The sequence below is a fragment of the Oncorhynchus masou genome, unplaced genomic scaffold, assembly GCF_036934945.1.
Source record: "Oncorhynchus masou masou isolate Uvic2021 unplaced genomic scaffold, UVic_Omas_1.1 unplaced_scaffold_1625, whole genome shotgun sequence".
Lineage (NCBI taxonomy): Eukaryota > Metazoa > Chordata > Actinopteri > Salmoniformes > Salmonidae > Oncorhynchus > Oncorhynchus masou.
Window position 1 is genome coordinate 13,629 of NW_027006349.1, and position 15,245 is coordinate 28,873.

The 15,245-nt window shown below is 44.4% G+C and overlaps 1 protein-coding gene across 1 annotated transcript; it reads left to right on the forward strand.

The window, feature by feature from the left end:
- Nucleotides 1–2,292: 2,292 nt before the first annotated feature.
- On the forward strand, nucleotides 2,293–12,099 carry LOC135531524 (zinc finger protein 239-like). Its single transcript, XM_064959542.1, has 2 exons — nucleotides 2,293–2,773; nucleotides 10,874–12,099. The coding sequence occupies exons 1-2, from the start codon at nucleotides 2,491–2,493 to the stop codon at nucleotides 11,644–11,646; spliced, it is 1,056 nt and encodes a 351-aa protein (XP_064815614.1). The 5' UTR covers nucleotides 2,293–2,490; the 3' UTR covers nucleotides 11,647–12,099.
- The last annotated feature ends 3,146 nt before the right edge of the window (nucleotides 12,100–15,245 follow it).

Consider the following 15,245-nt stretch of genomic DNA (forward strand, 5'->3'; position numbering starts at 1 on the left):
GTGTCATCATGGGGTATTGTGTCGTTACGGGGTATTGTGTCGTTATGGGGTATTGTGTCATTACGGGGTGTTGTGTCATTATGGGGTATTGTGTCGTTACGGGGTATTGTGTCATCATGGGGTATTGTGTCATCATGGGGTATTGTGTCATCATGGGGTATTGTGTCATCACGGGGTATTTTGTCATCATGGGGTATTGTGTCATCATGGGGTATTGTGTCATTACTGGGTATTGTGTCATTACTGGGTATGGTGTCATTACGGGGTATTGTGTCATCATGGGTATTGTGTCGTTACTGGGTATTGTGTCATTATGGGGTATTGTGTCATTATGGGGTATTGTGTCATCACGGGGTATGGTGTCATTACTGGGTATGGTGTCGTTACTGGGTATGGTGTCGTTACTGGGTATGGTGTCGTTACTGGGTATGGTGTCGTTACTGGGTATGGTGTCGTTACTGGGTATGGTGTCGTTACTGGGTATGGTGTCGTTACTGGGTATGGTGTCGTTACTGGGTATGGTGTCGTTACTGGGTATGGTGTCGTTACTGGGTATGGTGTCATTACTGGGTATTGTGTCATCATGGGGTATGGTGTCGTTACTGGGTATGGTGTCGTTACTGGGTATGGTGTCGTTACTGGGTATGGTGTCGTTACTGGGTATGGTGTCGTTACTGGGTATGGTGTCGTTACTGGGTATGGTGTCGTTACTGGGTATGGTGTCGTTACTGGGTATGGTGTCGTTACTGGGTATGGTGTCGTTACTGGGGTGTCGTTACTGGGTATGGTGTCGTTACTGGGTATGGTGTCGTTACTGGGTATGGTGTCGTTACTGGGTATGGTGTCGTTACTGGGTATGGTGTCGTTACTGGGTATGGTGTCGTTACTGGGTATTGTGTCGTTACGGGGTATTGTGTCATCATGGGGTATTGTGTCATCATGGGGTATTGTGTCATCATGGGGTATTGTGTCATCATGGGGTATTGTGTCATCATGGAGTATTGTGTCATCATGGAGTATTGTGTCATCATGGAGTATTGTGTCATCATGGGGTATTGTGTCATCATGGGGTATTGTGTCATCATGGGGTATTGTGTCATCATAAATTCCCACCTGGTTATGAATGCAGCGTACTGATAACTAAGCCCAGACATGTCATTGGGGTGGCAGCGTAGCCTCGTGGTTAGAGCATTGGACTAGTAACCGAAAGGTTGCAAGTTCAAATCCCCGAGCTGACAAGGTACAAAATCTGTCGTTCTGCCCCTGAACAGGCAGTTAACCCACTGTTCCTAAGCCGTCATAGAAAAGAAGAATTTGTTCTTAACTGACTTGCCTAGTTAAATAAAGGTAAAATCTTTTAAAAATGGCACTGTTTCTAATGGGAACAAAGTTGTATAATTCATCACATATCGTGCCTCACATAGTTATCATCTTGCTCTTTCAGCACTTCAGCAAATCTTTCCCAAACTTCACTTTTGTGACCCTCCCGTCTCTTTATTTTCAACTCTCCATTTCGCAGATTTTCTTAATAAATTAATAAACAATTATCTGTTTGTTTGACTGAATGACAAAATATTGCTGATGTGAAGTAGTATAATTTTATTTAACAAGGCAAGTCAGTTAAGAACAAATTCTTATTCACAATGACGGCCTACCAAAAGGCAAAATGCAGGACCAAACACATCACGACAAGAGAGAAACACAATCCTACAACACAACACTACATAAAGAGAGACCTAAGATGACAACATGGCATGGCAGCAACACATGACAACAACATGACAGCAGCACAAGGCATTGTACAAACATTATTGGGCACAGACAACAGCACAAAGAGGAAGAAGGTCGAGACAACAATACATCAAGCAAAGCAGCCATAACACTGACAATTGACATTATATTGTCAAGATTGGAGTTAAATCCCCAACGAGGTATTAATTTATGAACATTTTATTCATTAAGCAGACTCATATCAAACCAACAACCCTGGTGTTGCGTGCGCCATGCTTTATCAACTGAGCTACACGGAACTATTCTGCCATATTATGTATTCATAATGTACATATTCACATGTAGCTATAGATCTGCATATACGAATGTTTTGGCTGTAAGAAGTCAGACAAAACATATTTGCTCATCTTTAAATACATAAACAATGTTGTGAATATTTTTCTAAACTGCGTCACCCATTCCAGTCAGTTCACGGCGATGCGCGACCTCCATATGGTGACGTCATATCTAGTGGACCAACACGACACCGGAAGCTGTTTCAACAACACGGATACTGACTCATTCAACCACCCCTTTAGCCTTGTAGCCAACATACAACCGAAAATATTAAAGCTCTTTAGACCATTTTTTGTGTAAATTGATCTCGGTGTTTTTAACACACCGATCTACTATTTAACTTAAACGTAACTTACTTGTTCAATTTACAAATGTGTCGATTATACTTAACCTAAGTTAATCGTCAATCCTAGCTTGCCCACCATGAGCTCTCCAAGCTACTCTCCTCCTGCTAAAGAAGAGGTCTGCTGGACGGAGAAAGAGGGTCTGTGGCTGAACATTGTCGTGAAAGAAGAGGGGGAAGAGGAGGTTTCAGTAAAAGGAGAGGAAGAAGCTTTCAGAATGAAAGAGGAGGAAGAGGAGGCTATCAGTATCACATTGAAAGAAGAGGAAGAACCTTTTGGAGTGGAAGAGGAGGCGATCTCAATAAAAGAGGAGGAAGAAGCTTGGAGAGAAGAAGAGGAGACTGGAGATCTGATTAACACCAGTGAGTACTGTCTTAAAAACACGGCCAGAAACTCTGCAGTTGTTGAACTAATGTGTGGTTTTAAAGCCAAAGGGACATTGCACTGAAATGTGCACCTCACCAGAACCCCAAATATAAGCTTGTAAAGCTCCGTTGTGTGTAAACAATGAACATGTAAACAAACACTGTATTTGACTCAACGTGTTTAAAACCATAATTTTGATCTCATGGTGGGTCCTTGCGTCCACAGCTCTTGTCTATGAATTAGAGATGTTCCATTTGTTCAAACCCTCAGCTACTCTCCCCTATCTGTTTATTAGGACAGCGGAGATATAAAACATTTAAGTACCAATAAGGAGTATGGTATTTATGGCTCTACCTTTCTCACTCATTATTATTCATGATTCTTTGATGATTATCCCTAATCATGTTAGCATCCACATTAATATACAAGTGTTCAGAAACATTTTCTATTCTTGTGTGACTTGTATGATACGATACATTACTTACTGTTCATTTCTATTGGGTACAACATCATCTGAAACACAACCAAAACAAAACTTATCAATGTGATCGCCTCCCTGCACTCAGTCTTCCAATAGGATCCCTGATATAATGTAAACGTTATACATCACCCTCTCTCCCCTTATCAATGTGATCGCCTCCCTGCACTCAGTCTTCCAATAGGATCCCTGATATAATGTAAACGTTATACATCACCATCTCACCATTAATTTCTGTTGGGAACAACATCATCTTAAACACAACCAAAACAAACTGCAAATGTATCCAACAAGTTTGCTGAGTCACAAGCTTGATGTAGTCATTGTGTTCTAGGAATATGGGACCAAATACTTCAATACACATATAAATGAATTTTGTCCAAATACTTCTGACGCATTCAAATGGGGGCACAAGATACATGAAGTGATGTTATTTCTAAATGGTAAAAAATATATACCCTCAACTAAAAGGTGACGTTCTGTACTGTCTCATATGAAACATTTGATAGAGCCACATTTAACTGTTATCTTCCCTGTCCAGATAAATTGGTAGGGGAGTATATTTAGTTTATTTAAGCAATGAAGCCCGTATACCACAGGTATGACAAAACATTTATTTTTACTGCTTTAATTACATTGATAACCAGTTTATAACAGCAATAAGGCACCTCGGGGGGTTGTGGTATATGACCAATATACCACGGCTAAGGGCTGTTCTTAGGCACAATCCAACTCCCATATTACCTGACCTCTTTACTAACCTATAGGAGTAGGAGTTACCCAATCACAGGGATGGAAAACTCTGGAAATTCCAGCTGCTGCTACAGATTTAGGAAAAACAGCTGAGGCATTCCATGTCATTTCAGCAACTTGAAATGTAATTTGATCTTTGAGGAAATGAAGCTAGTTGATTTGCCCTTTTTGATTTAGAGGACTCACATAATAGTCAATAAATATAGTGTCCAACATCCAATTAGGACCAAACACTTCTTCTTCCTACCTTTTGAGTGGACATGAGGAATCCAACAACCAGTATATATATTTTTAATAGACACCAACTATCTTATCTACTTAAATTTGGAATCCAAAGGTCCCACGGTTGCGTAAAGCGTTTTTGGAGAGACAGAAAGAGGAAAGCCTCGTCCTCCATTACTACTGTACTACTAATATTCACAAGAATAAACAGAGAGACGGAAAGGAGAGACCCTCGTCCTCCATTACTACTGTACTACTAATATTCACAAGAATTGGGGTTTTTACATTTAAAAAAAATATATATATATTTCAGACATTGACGGCGAGGAACGTTCATAGAGGAGGAAGGACCGGTGTGTTCCTTTATGGAAAAGAACTCATGTCAAACATCACCCCTGGTCTCCTTAGTCTGTGCCACTACCATCCCTGGTCTCCTTAGTCTGCCACTACCATCCCTGGTCTTCTTAGTCTGTGCCACTACCATCCCTGGTCTCCTTAGTCTGCCACTACCATCCCTGGTCTCCTTAGTCTGTGCCACTACCATCCCTGGTCTCCTTAGTCTGTGCTCCACTACCATCCCTGGTCTCCATAGTCTGTGCCACTACCATCCCTGGTCTCCTTAGTCTGTGCCACTACCATCCCTGGTCTCCTTAGTCTGCCACTACCATCCCTGGTCTCCTTAGTCTGTGCCACTACCATCCCTGGTCTCCTTAGTCTGTGCCACTACCATCCCTGGTCTCCTTAGTCTGTGCCCCTACCATCCCTGGGCTCCTTAGTCTGTGCCCCTACCATCCCTGGTCTCCTTAGTCTGCCACTACAATCCCTGGTCTCCTTAGTCTGCCACTACCATCCCTGGTCTCCTTAGTCTGTGCCACTACCATCCCTGGTCTCCTTAGTCTGTGCCACTACCATCCCTGGTCTCCTTAGTCTGTGCTCCACTACCATCCCTGGTCTCCTTAGTCTGTGCTCCACTACCATCCCTGGTCTCCTTAGTCTGTGCCACTACCATCCCTGGTCTCCTTAGTCTGTGCCACTACCATCCCTGGTCTCCTTAGTCTGTGCCACTACCATCCCTGGTCTCCTTAGTCTGTGCCACTACCATCCCTGGTCTCCTTAGTCTGCCACTACCATCCCTGGTCTCCTTAGTCTGTGCCACTACCATCCCTGGTCTCCTTAGTCTGTGCCACTACCATCCCTGGTCTCCTTACTCTGCCACAACCATCCCTGGTCTCCTTAGTCTGTGCTCCACTACCATCCCTGGTCTCCTTAGTCTGCCACTACCATCCCTGGTCTCCATAGTCTGTGCCACTACCATCCCTGGTCTCCTTAGTCTGTGCCACTACCATCCCTGGTCTCCTTAGTCTGTGCCACTACCATCCCTGGTCTCCTTAGTCTGTGCCACTACCATCCCTGGTCTCCTTAGTCTGCCACTACCATCCCTGGTCTCCTTAGTCTGTGCCACTACCATCCCTGGTCTCCTTAGTCTGTGCCACTACCATCCCTGGTCTCCTTACTCTGCCACAACCATCCCTGGTCTCCTTAGTCTGTGCTCCACTACCATCCCTGGTCTCCTTAGTCTGCCACTACCATCCCTGGTCTCCATAGTCTGTGCCACTACCATCCCTGGTCTCCTTAGTCTGTGCCACTACCATCCCTGGTCTCCTTAGTCTGTGCTCCACTACCATCCCTGGTCTCCTTAGTCTGTGCTCCACTACCATCCCTGGTCTCCTTAGTCTGTGCTCCACTACCATCCCTGGTCTCCTTAGTCTGTGCTCCACTACCATCCCTGGTCTCCTTAGTCTGCCACTACCATCCCTGGTCTCCTTAGTCTGTGCCACTACCATCCCTGGTCTCCTTAGTCTGTGCCACTACCATCCCTGGTCTCCTTAGTCTGTGCCACTACCATCCCTGGTCTCCTTAGTCTGTGCCACTACCATCCCTGGTCTCCTTAGTCTGCCACTACAATCCCTGGTCTCCTTAGTCTGTGCCCCTACCATCCCTGGTCTCCTTAGTCTGCCACTACCATCCCTGGTCTCCTTAGTCTGCCACTACCATCCCTGGTCTCCTTAGTCTGTGCTCCACTACCATCCCTGGTCTCCTTAGTCTGTGCTCCACTACCATCCCTGGTCTCCTTAGTCTGCCACTACCATCCCTGGTCTCCTTAGTCTGCCACTACCATCCCTGGTCTCCTTAGTCTGCCACTACCATCCCTGGTCTCCTTAGTCTGTGCCACTACCATCCCTGGTCTCCTTAGTCTGTGCCTCTACCATCCCTGGTCTCCTTAGTCTGTGCCACTACCATCCCTGGTCTCCTTAGTCTGTGCCACTACCATCCCTGGTCTCCTTAGTCTGTGCCACTACCATCCCTGGTCTCCTTAGTCTGTGCCACTACCATCCCTGGTCTCCTTAGTCTGTGCCACTACCATCCCTGGTCTCCTTAGTCTGCCACTACCATCCCTGGTCTCCTTAGTCTGTGCCACTACCATCCCTGGTCTCCTTAGTCTGTGCTCCACTACCATCCCTGGTCTCCTTAGTCTGTGCCACTACCATCCCTGGTCTCCTTAGTCTGTGCCACTACCATCCCTGGTCTCCTTAGTCTGCCACTACAATCCCTGGTCTCCTTAGTCTCTGCCAGTACGATCCCTGGTCTCCATAGTCTGTGCCACTACCATCCCTGGTCTCCTTAGTCTGTGCCACTACCATCCCTGGTCTCCTTAGTCTGCCACTACAATCCCTGGTCTCCTTAGTCTGCCACTACCATCCCTGGTCTCCTTAGTCTGTGCCACTACCATCCCTGGTCTCCTTAGTCTGTGCCACTACCATCCCTGGTCTCCTTAGTCTGCCACTACCATCCCTGGTCTCCTTAGTCTGTGCCACTACCATCCCTGGTCTCCTTAGTCTGTGCCACTACCATCCCTGGTCTCCTTAGTCTGTGCCACTACCATCCCTGGTCTCCTTAGTCTGCCACTACCATCCCTGGTCTCCTTAGTCTGCCACTACGATCCCTGGTCTCCTTAGTCTGTGCCACTACCATCCCTGGTCTCCTTAGTCTGCCACTACCATCCCTGGTCTCCTTAGTCTGCCACTACCATCCCTGGTCTCCTTAGTCTGCCACTACCATCCCTGGTCTCCTTCGTCTGCCACTACCACCCCTGGTCTCCTTAGTCTGTGCTCCACTACCATCCCTGGTCTCCTTAGTCTGCCACTACCATCCCTGGTCTCCTTAGTCTGTGCCACTACCATCCCTGGTCTCCTTAGTCTCAACAGATTCACAGTAAACCCCAGACAAACATCTTCAGGTACCAACAGATTCACAGTAAACCCCAGACACACATCTTCAGGTACCAACAGATTCACAGTAAACCCCAGATACACTTCTTCAGGTACCAACAGATTCACAGTAAACCCCAGACACACTTCTTCAGCTACCAACAGATTCACAGTAAACCCCAGACACACATCTTCAGGTACCGACAGATTCACAGTAAACCCCAGACACACTTCTTCAGGTACCAACAGATTCACAGTAAACCCCAGACACACATCTTCAGGTACCTGCAGATTCACAGTAAACCCCAGACACACTTCTTCAGGTACCGACAGATTCCTAACTTTACAAGAAAGATATTCCCCTCTTTCCCATCACTCCCACCCACCAGCTGGCTTGATGAATGTCTGAACCTGGATCCCTATGTAAAGGGACACATTTCTATGCTGTATGACATTATTCAGAATATTGCATTCCCCCCACTTCTGACCAATGGAAAGCGTTGAGGAAGAGAGATTTCCGATATCACCTTGCATCCTGAATACACTTCATCCTCAATCTGCAGTAGACAGGTTACTACAGTTTAAAGTATTCTGCAGTAGACAGATTACTACAGTTTAAAGTATTCTGCAGTAGACAGGTTACTACAGGTTAAAGTATTCTGCAGTAGACAGGTTACTACAGTTTAAAGTATTCTGCAGTAGACAGGTTACTACAGTTTAAAGTATTCTGCAGTAGACAGGTTACTACAGTTTAAAGTATTCTGCATTAGACACAGGTTACTACAGTTTAAAGTATTCTGCAGTAGACAGGTTACTACAGTTTAAAGTATTCTGCATTAGACACAGGTTACTACAGTTTAAAGTATTCTGCAGTAGACAGGTTACTACAGTTTAAAGTATTCTACAGTAGACACAGGTTACTACAGTTTAAAGTATTCTGCAGTAGACAGGTTACTACAGTTTAAAGTATTCTGCAGTAGACAGGTTACTACAGTTTAAAGTATTCTGCAGTAGACAGGTTACTACAGTTTAAAGTATTCTACAGGAGTATTCTGCATTAGACACGGGTTACTGCCGTTTAAAGTATTCTGCATTAGATTCTACTGGTCATGTCTGACACTAGTTCCATTCTACTACTCTACTGGTCATGTCTGACACTAGTTCCATTCTGTTCCTCTACTGGTCATGTCTGACACTAGTTCCATTCTGTTCCTCTACTGGTCATGTCTGACACTAGTTCCTTCTGTTACTCTACTGGTCATGTCTGACACTAGTTCCTTCTGTTCCTCTACTGGTCATGTCTGACACTAGTTCCATTCTACTACTCTACTGGTCATGTCTGACACTAGTTCCATTCTGTTCCTCTACTGGTCATGTCTGACACTAGTTCCATTCTGTTCCTCTACTGGTCATGTCTGACACTAGTTCCTTCTGTTACTCTACTGGTCATGTCTGACACTAGTTCCATTCTACTACTCTACTGGTCATGTCTGACACTAGTTCCTTCTGTTACTCTACTGGTCATGTCTGACACTAGTTCCTTCTGTTACTCTACTGGGCATGTCTGACACTAGTTCCTTCTGTTACTCTACTGGTCATGTCTGACACTAGTTCCATTCTACTACTCTACTGGTCATGGCTGACACTAGTTCCTTCTGTTACTCTACTGGTCATGTCTGACACTAGTTCCTTCTGTTACTCTACTGGTCATGTCTGACACTAGTTCCTTCTGTTACTCTACTGGTCATGTCTGACACTAGTTCCTTCTGTTACTCTACTGGTCATGTCTGACACTAGTTCCATTCTGTTCCTCTACTGGTCATGTCTGACACTAGTTCCTTCTGTTACTCTACTGGTCATGTCTGACACTAGTTCCTTCTGTTACTCTACTGGTCATGTCTGACACTAGTTCCATTCTGTTCCTCTACTGGTCATGTCTGACACTAGTTCCTTCTGTTACTCTACTGGTCATGTCTGACACTAGTTCCTTCTGTTCCTCTACTGGTCATGTCTGACACTAGTTCCTTCTGTTACTCTACTGGTCATGTCTGACACTAGTTCCTTCTGTTCCTCTACTGGTCATGTCTGACACTAGTTCATTCTTCCCCTCGTTCTTTGAGACTGTCTCATGCACTAAGGAGATTTCCCCAGATACCTCTTTCGCTATTTTCTGGGTAGCACCTGACGGGCTCACTCTCTGTAACACCCAATCTGAGGCCATAGCCTTCTCATCCCTCCAAGAGTATTATTATTTTTAAGTGGAAGTCGGGTACCCAGCATTCGCATGTTCACTGGGTCAGTGATGTTATGTCTTATATCTTAAACTTGAGAAGCTCAAATATTCCATCCGTGGCTTCTCTTGTCAAGCAGCGATTTCTTAAGTACTTTGAGACCTTACTTTAACCTCTGCTCTGAGATCTTAATATAGCCTCTGCTCTGAGATCTTAATATAGCCTCTGCAACTCCCCATATCCTTCCATTGTTTATATGTACATCCAGATACTAACAGTGTTGGCCTAAAAGTGCTCGGTCCTCTTTTTCCTGTAGTCCACAATCATCTCCTTTGTCTTGATCACGTTGAGGAAGAGGTTGTTGTTCTGGCACCACACAGCCAGGTCTCTGATCTCCTCCCTATAGTCTGTCTCATCATTGTCGGTGATCAGGCCTACCACTGTTGTGTCATCGGCAAACTTAATGATGGTGTTGGAGTCGTGCCTGGCCGTGCAGTCATGAGTGAACATGGAGTACAGGAGGGGACTGAGCACGTACCCCTGAGGGGCCCCTGTGTTGAGGATCAGTGTGGCGGATATGCCACTGTGATTTATTTGTATCCTTTATTTTATCAGGTATGTTTACTGAGAACACATTTACAGCAACGACCTAGGGAGTAGTTACAGGGGAGAGGAGGTGAATGAGCCAATTGGAAGTTGGGGATGATTAGGTTGGCCATGATGGTATGAAGGCCAGGCTGGGAATTTAGCCAGGACACCGGGGTTAACTACTCTACTCTTAAGATAAGTGCAATTGGATCTTTAGTGACCACATAGAGTCAGGAAGTCCCATCCAAAAGACTGTCCCCAATCACTGCCCTGGGGAATTGGGATAATGTTTTTAGACCAGAGGAAAGACTGCCTCCTACTGGTCCTCCAACACCACTTCCAGCAGCACCTGATCTCCCATCCAGGTACCGAGCAGGACCAACCCTGCTTAGCTTCAGAGGCAAATCAGCAGTGGTATGCAGCGTGGTATGCTGCTGGTTAACATGCTCCTTTGTTGAGTGATCTAGTCCAGATTTAACCTCATAGGAAGACAGTTGTATTATGTGGAGGTTTCATTCAGGTCTCTGTTAAACTAAATCTGTTTGTCTTTGGCAGGAGAGAGACCAAACTCTCATGATGACAGCAGGAATAGTCCTTCAGGGGAACCAGACCCGGCGACCCCCAAGCCAACGAGACGACATCAGTGCTCCCACTGTGGAAAGAGTTTTCCCTGGTTAAAGGCCCTGAAGCAGCATAAGAAAAAACACTCTGGAGAGAAGCCTTATCTCTGTTCTCAATGTGGAATGACTTTTACCTGGGCAGGAAGCCTATGGGGGCATAAGAGAATACACTCTGGAGAGAAGCCTTACCACTGCTCCCACTGTGGAAAGAGTTTTAGGAAGTTAGGTGACCTGAAGGCGCATGAGAGGACGCACACAGGAGAAAAGCCCTACCAATGCTCCCAGTGTGGAAATAGTTTTAGCAAGCTGGGGAACCTAAAACAGCATAAAAGAACACACACAGGAGAAAAGCCCTACCAATGCTCCCAGTGTGGAAAGAGTTTTAGCCATTCAGGGAGCCTTAAAGACCATGAGAGGAGACACAGACAAGAAAAACCCTACCAATGTTCCCTGTGTGGAAAGAGTTTTATCAAGTTAGGGGCCCTGAATCGGCATGAGAGGACACACACTGGAGGGGATAAAACATACCACTGCTCCCTGTGTGAAAAGAGTTTTAACAGGTTAAGACATCTGAATAAGCATGAAATAATACATACACAGGAGGAGAAGACATACCACTGCTCTCATTGTGGAAAGACATTTTCCCAGTCAGAGGACCTGAAATCACATGAGAGAATAGAGAGGCTCTGTTCTGACTTGTGCTTTTAACTGAGAATTTGTGTTTTTTGTTTCATGCCACATTAAATCATATTGTTTGATTTAACCTGTCTATATAATACATAACTGTTCTATAACACACACAGGAGAGAAAACCTTCCACTGTTCTCATTTGCTTTTGACTGAGAATTAAGTGTTTTTTTTTGTTTGTTTTTGAACCCACTGATGGGTTTAGATTTTTAAACTTTAAATATCGTTAATCATCCGTTTTACGTTGACATAAGGGGTGCCATAGTCTGGTTTTTACAATAGAAGTTAATGGTTATGAGGGATGTATAGAGAGAAGGAACAGTTTATCGCCCGCATCACTTAACTTCCTGCCTAGCAACAAAGATGTCATGTCTAGAGAGAAGGACGAGACTCCACCCAGATTGGGGTATATATATATATATATATACACACTACCACTGGTGGAAGTATGTCTTTGTCTTTGTCTGTTCAGCCATTCGATCCTTTGGGTGATTAAAGTTGGTTGGCACTATTGTTGTGTCCGTCAATTTCTTACTCTGATATTTAGAACCAAACACCACAAATCATATTGTTTTATGAATTCTTACAACAACAAAAAATAGGCCTGTTTTAGTTTTTTCATCAATGACATTAATATTCAGACCCTTTGCTTTGAAACTCGAAATTAAGCTCAAGTGCATCCTGTTTCCATTGATCATCCTTGAGATGTTTCTTCAACTTGCTTGGAGTCCACCTGTGGTCAATTCAATTGATTGAACATGATTTGGAAAGGCACACACCTGTCTATATACGGGTTTCACAGTTGTCAGAGCAAAAACCATAGAGCACCGAGACAGGATTATGTCGAGGACAAGAAGGGTTGTGATCCTGGGCACCAAAAATGTCTGCAACATTGAAGGCCTCCAAGTACATAGTGGCCTCCATCTTAAATTGAAGACTCTTAACTAGAGCTGGTCGCCTGGCCAAACTGAGCAATCGGGGGAGACGAGCCTTGGTCAGGGAGGTGACCTAGAACACGATGATCACTCTGACAGAGCTCCTCTGTGAAGATGGAAGAATCTTCCAGAAGGACAACCATCTCTGAAACCGAGATAGGCCTAAATGCCAAGTGTCATGTCTGGAGGAAACCTGGCACTGTCCCTACGGTGAAGCATGGTGGTGGCAATATCATGCTGTCTGGAGTTTTTTCATTGGCAGGGAGACTACTCAGGATCGAGGCAAAGATGAACGGAGAAAAGTACAGAGAGATCCTTGATGAAAACCTGCTCCAGAGCGATCCAGAGCAATCAGTACCTCAGACTGGGGCGAAGGTTCACCTTCCAACAGGACAACGACCCTAAGCACACTGCCAAGATAACGCAGGAGTGGCTTTGGGACAAGTCTCTGAATGTCCTTGAGTGGCCCAGCAAGAGCCCGGATTTGAACCCGATCTAACATCTTTGAAGAGATCTGAAAATAGCTGTGCAGCGACGTTCCCCATCCAACCTGACAGAGCTTGAGAGGATCTGCAGAGAAGAATGGGAGAAACTCCCCAAATACAGGTGTGCCAAGCTTGTAGCATCATACCTAAGAAGACTTGAGGCTGTAATAGCTGCCAAAGGTGCTTCAACAAAGTACCGATTAAAGGGTCTGAATACTTATGATAATGTGATATTTCAGTTGTTTTTTTTATACATTTACAAATATTTCTTAAAACCTGTTTTTGCTTTGTCATTAGGGGGTATTGTACGTAGATTGATGAGAACAAAAACAATTTAATTTATTTTATAATAAGGCTGTAACGTAACAAAATGTTGAAAAAGTCAAGGGTTCTGAATACTTTCCAAATGCACTGTGTCTATATTAGGGATGCACGATATATCGGAATCGGCTGATTATAGCTAACAATGCCAACATCGGCCCGATGTCTAGTTTAACAGCAATGTGCAAAACCAATGTCAAAGCTGACGCACATACCTATATAAAGTAGGTAGATGACATAATGTATTTAGTCAGCCACCAATTGTGCAAGTTCTCCCACTTAAAAAGATGAGAGAGGCCTATAATTTTCATCATTGGTACACTTCAACTATGACAGACAAAATGAGAGAAAAAAAATCCAGAAAATCACATTGTAGGATTTTTTATTTATTCATTTGCACAGCATTCCTAACCTAGCCCACAATGTCTGCTGTGTGGATCGAGTTTAAAGTTGTACTGCTATTATTTCCTGAGGAGGGGAGAAAGTGAAATCTTTTCAATACCACAATGACTCATTTGAAAGTGCATCACCCCCAGGTGTTCTGCGACGACTTAGAACAAAAGCAGAAAAAAAACTAAGTTCACATTTCAAACAACTAAACAAGTTCAAGTCCAGCAGTCATTTGAAAGGGTAAGAAAATTTCAGTCTGGAAACACAAAGGTGAAATCCACTAACGCCAAGATAACGGAATTCATTGCCCTTGAAAATCAACCGATCTGCACCGGTCGAGCACTTCGAAACCCCAGTACACACTACCAAGTAGAAGCTATTTTTCAGATGTTGCCCTACAGTCTCAGAGTTGTTGAAACTCACATCCATGATCTACTTGCAATGGGTGTCACTGTTATTAGCTTCACGACTGACATTTGGACCAGCGATGTCAGCCCCATGAGCATGCTGAGTCTGACAGCACAGTTGATCGACGAGGATTTCGTACTTAGGAAAGCCGTATTGCATGCTCAAGAATGTGCTGGTTCTCATTCCAATGCTGCCATTTCAATGGCATTTGAGAACATGTTAGAAACTTTGAAACATGAACACATTCTAACAACTGTTTGGAGAAATAAGCTCCTCAACTGTGTCTGCAGCAGACATGATACGCTCTGAAACACTCAACAAAACTGCCGACCGTGGGGTTTTATTTATTTAAAAAAAAAATATATATATATATGTAACCTTTTTTTTACATTTTTTACTAGGTGTAATGAATGTGAAACGGCTAGCTAGTTAGCGGTGCTGCGAGCTAAATAGCAACACATGACAACACAGCATGGTAGCAACACAACATGGCAGCAGCAGGACATGGTACAAACATTATTGGGCACAGACAACAGCACAAAGGGCAAGAAGGTAGAGGATTAAAACTTGTAAAAGTACTCAACTAGAAGCTGTGAATAAGCGATTCGGTGGTATTCTCTATGAGCCTCTTTACTGTGTCGTGGCCGTGCTCGATGCTAGGTACAAGACCCGCTACTTCTTTATTAACAGGCATTCTCTCTGAGCCTCTTTACTGTGTTGCCACCATGCTCGATACTAGTGTAACAGTTTAATTTTAGACCTCACCCATACCCGGGCGTGAACCAGGGACCCTTTGCACACATCAACAACAGTCACCCCTGGAAGCGTCGTTACCTGTCACTCCACAAACCACTACTTCAAGGTCTCAGAGCAAGTGACGTCACTGATTGAAACGCTATTTAGCGCGCACCACCGGTAACTTGCTAGCCATTTCACATCCGTTACACTAGGTACACTAGGACCCGCTACTTCTTTAACAGGCATTCTCTCTGAGCCTTTTTACTGTGTCGCCGCCGTGCTCGATGCTACAAGGACCACTAATTCAATACAGACAAGAAACAGGGTTTACATTAAATGTTAC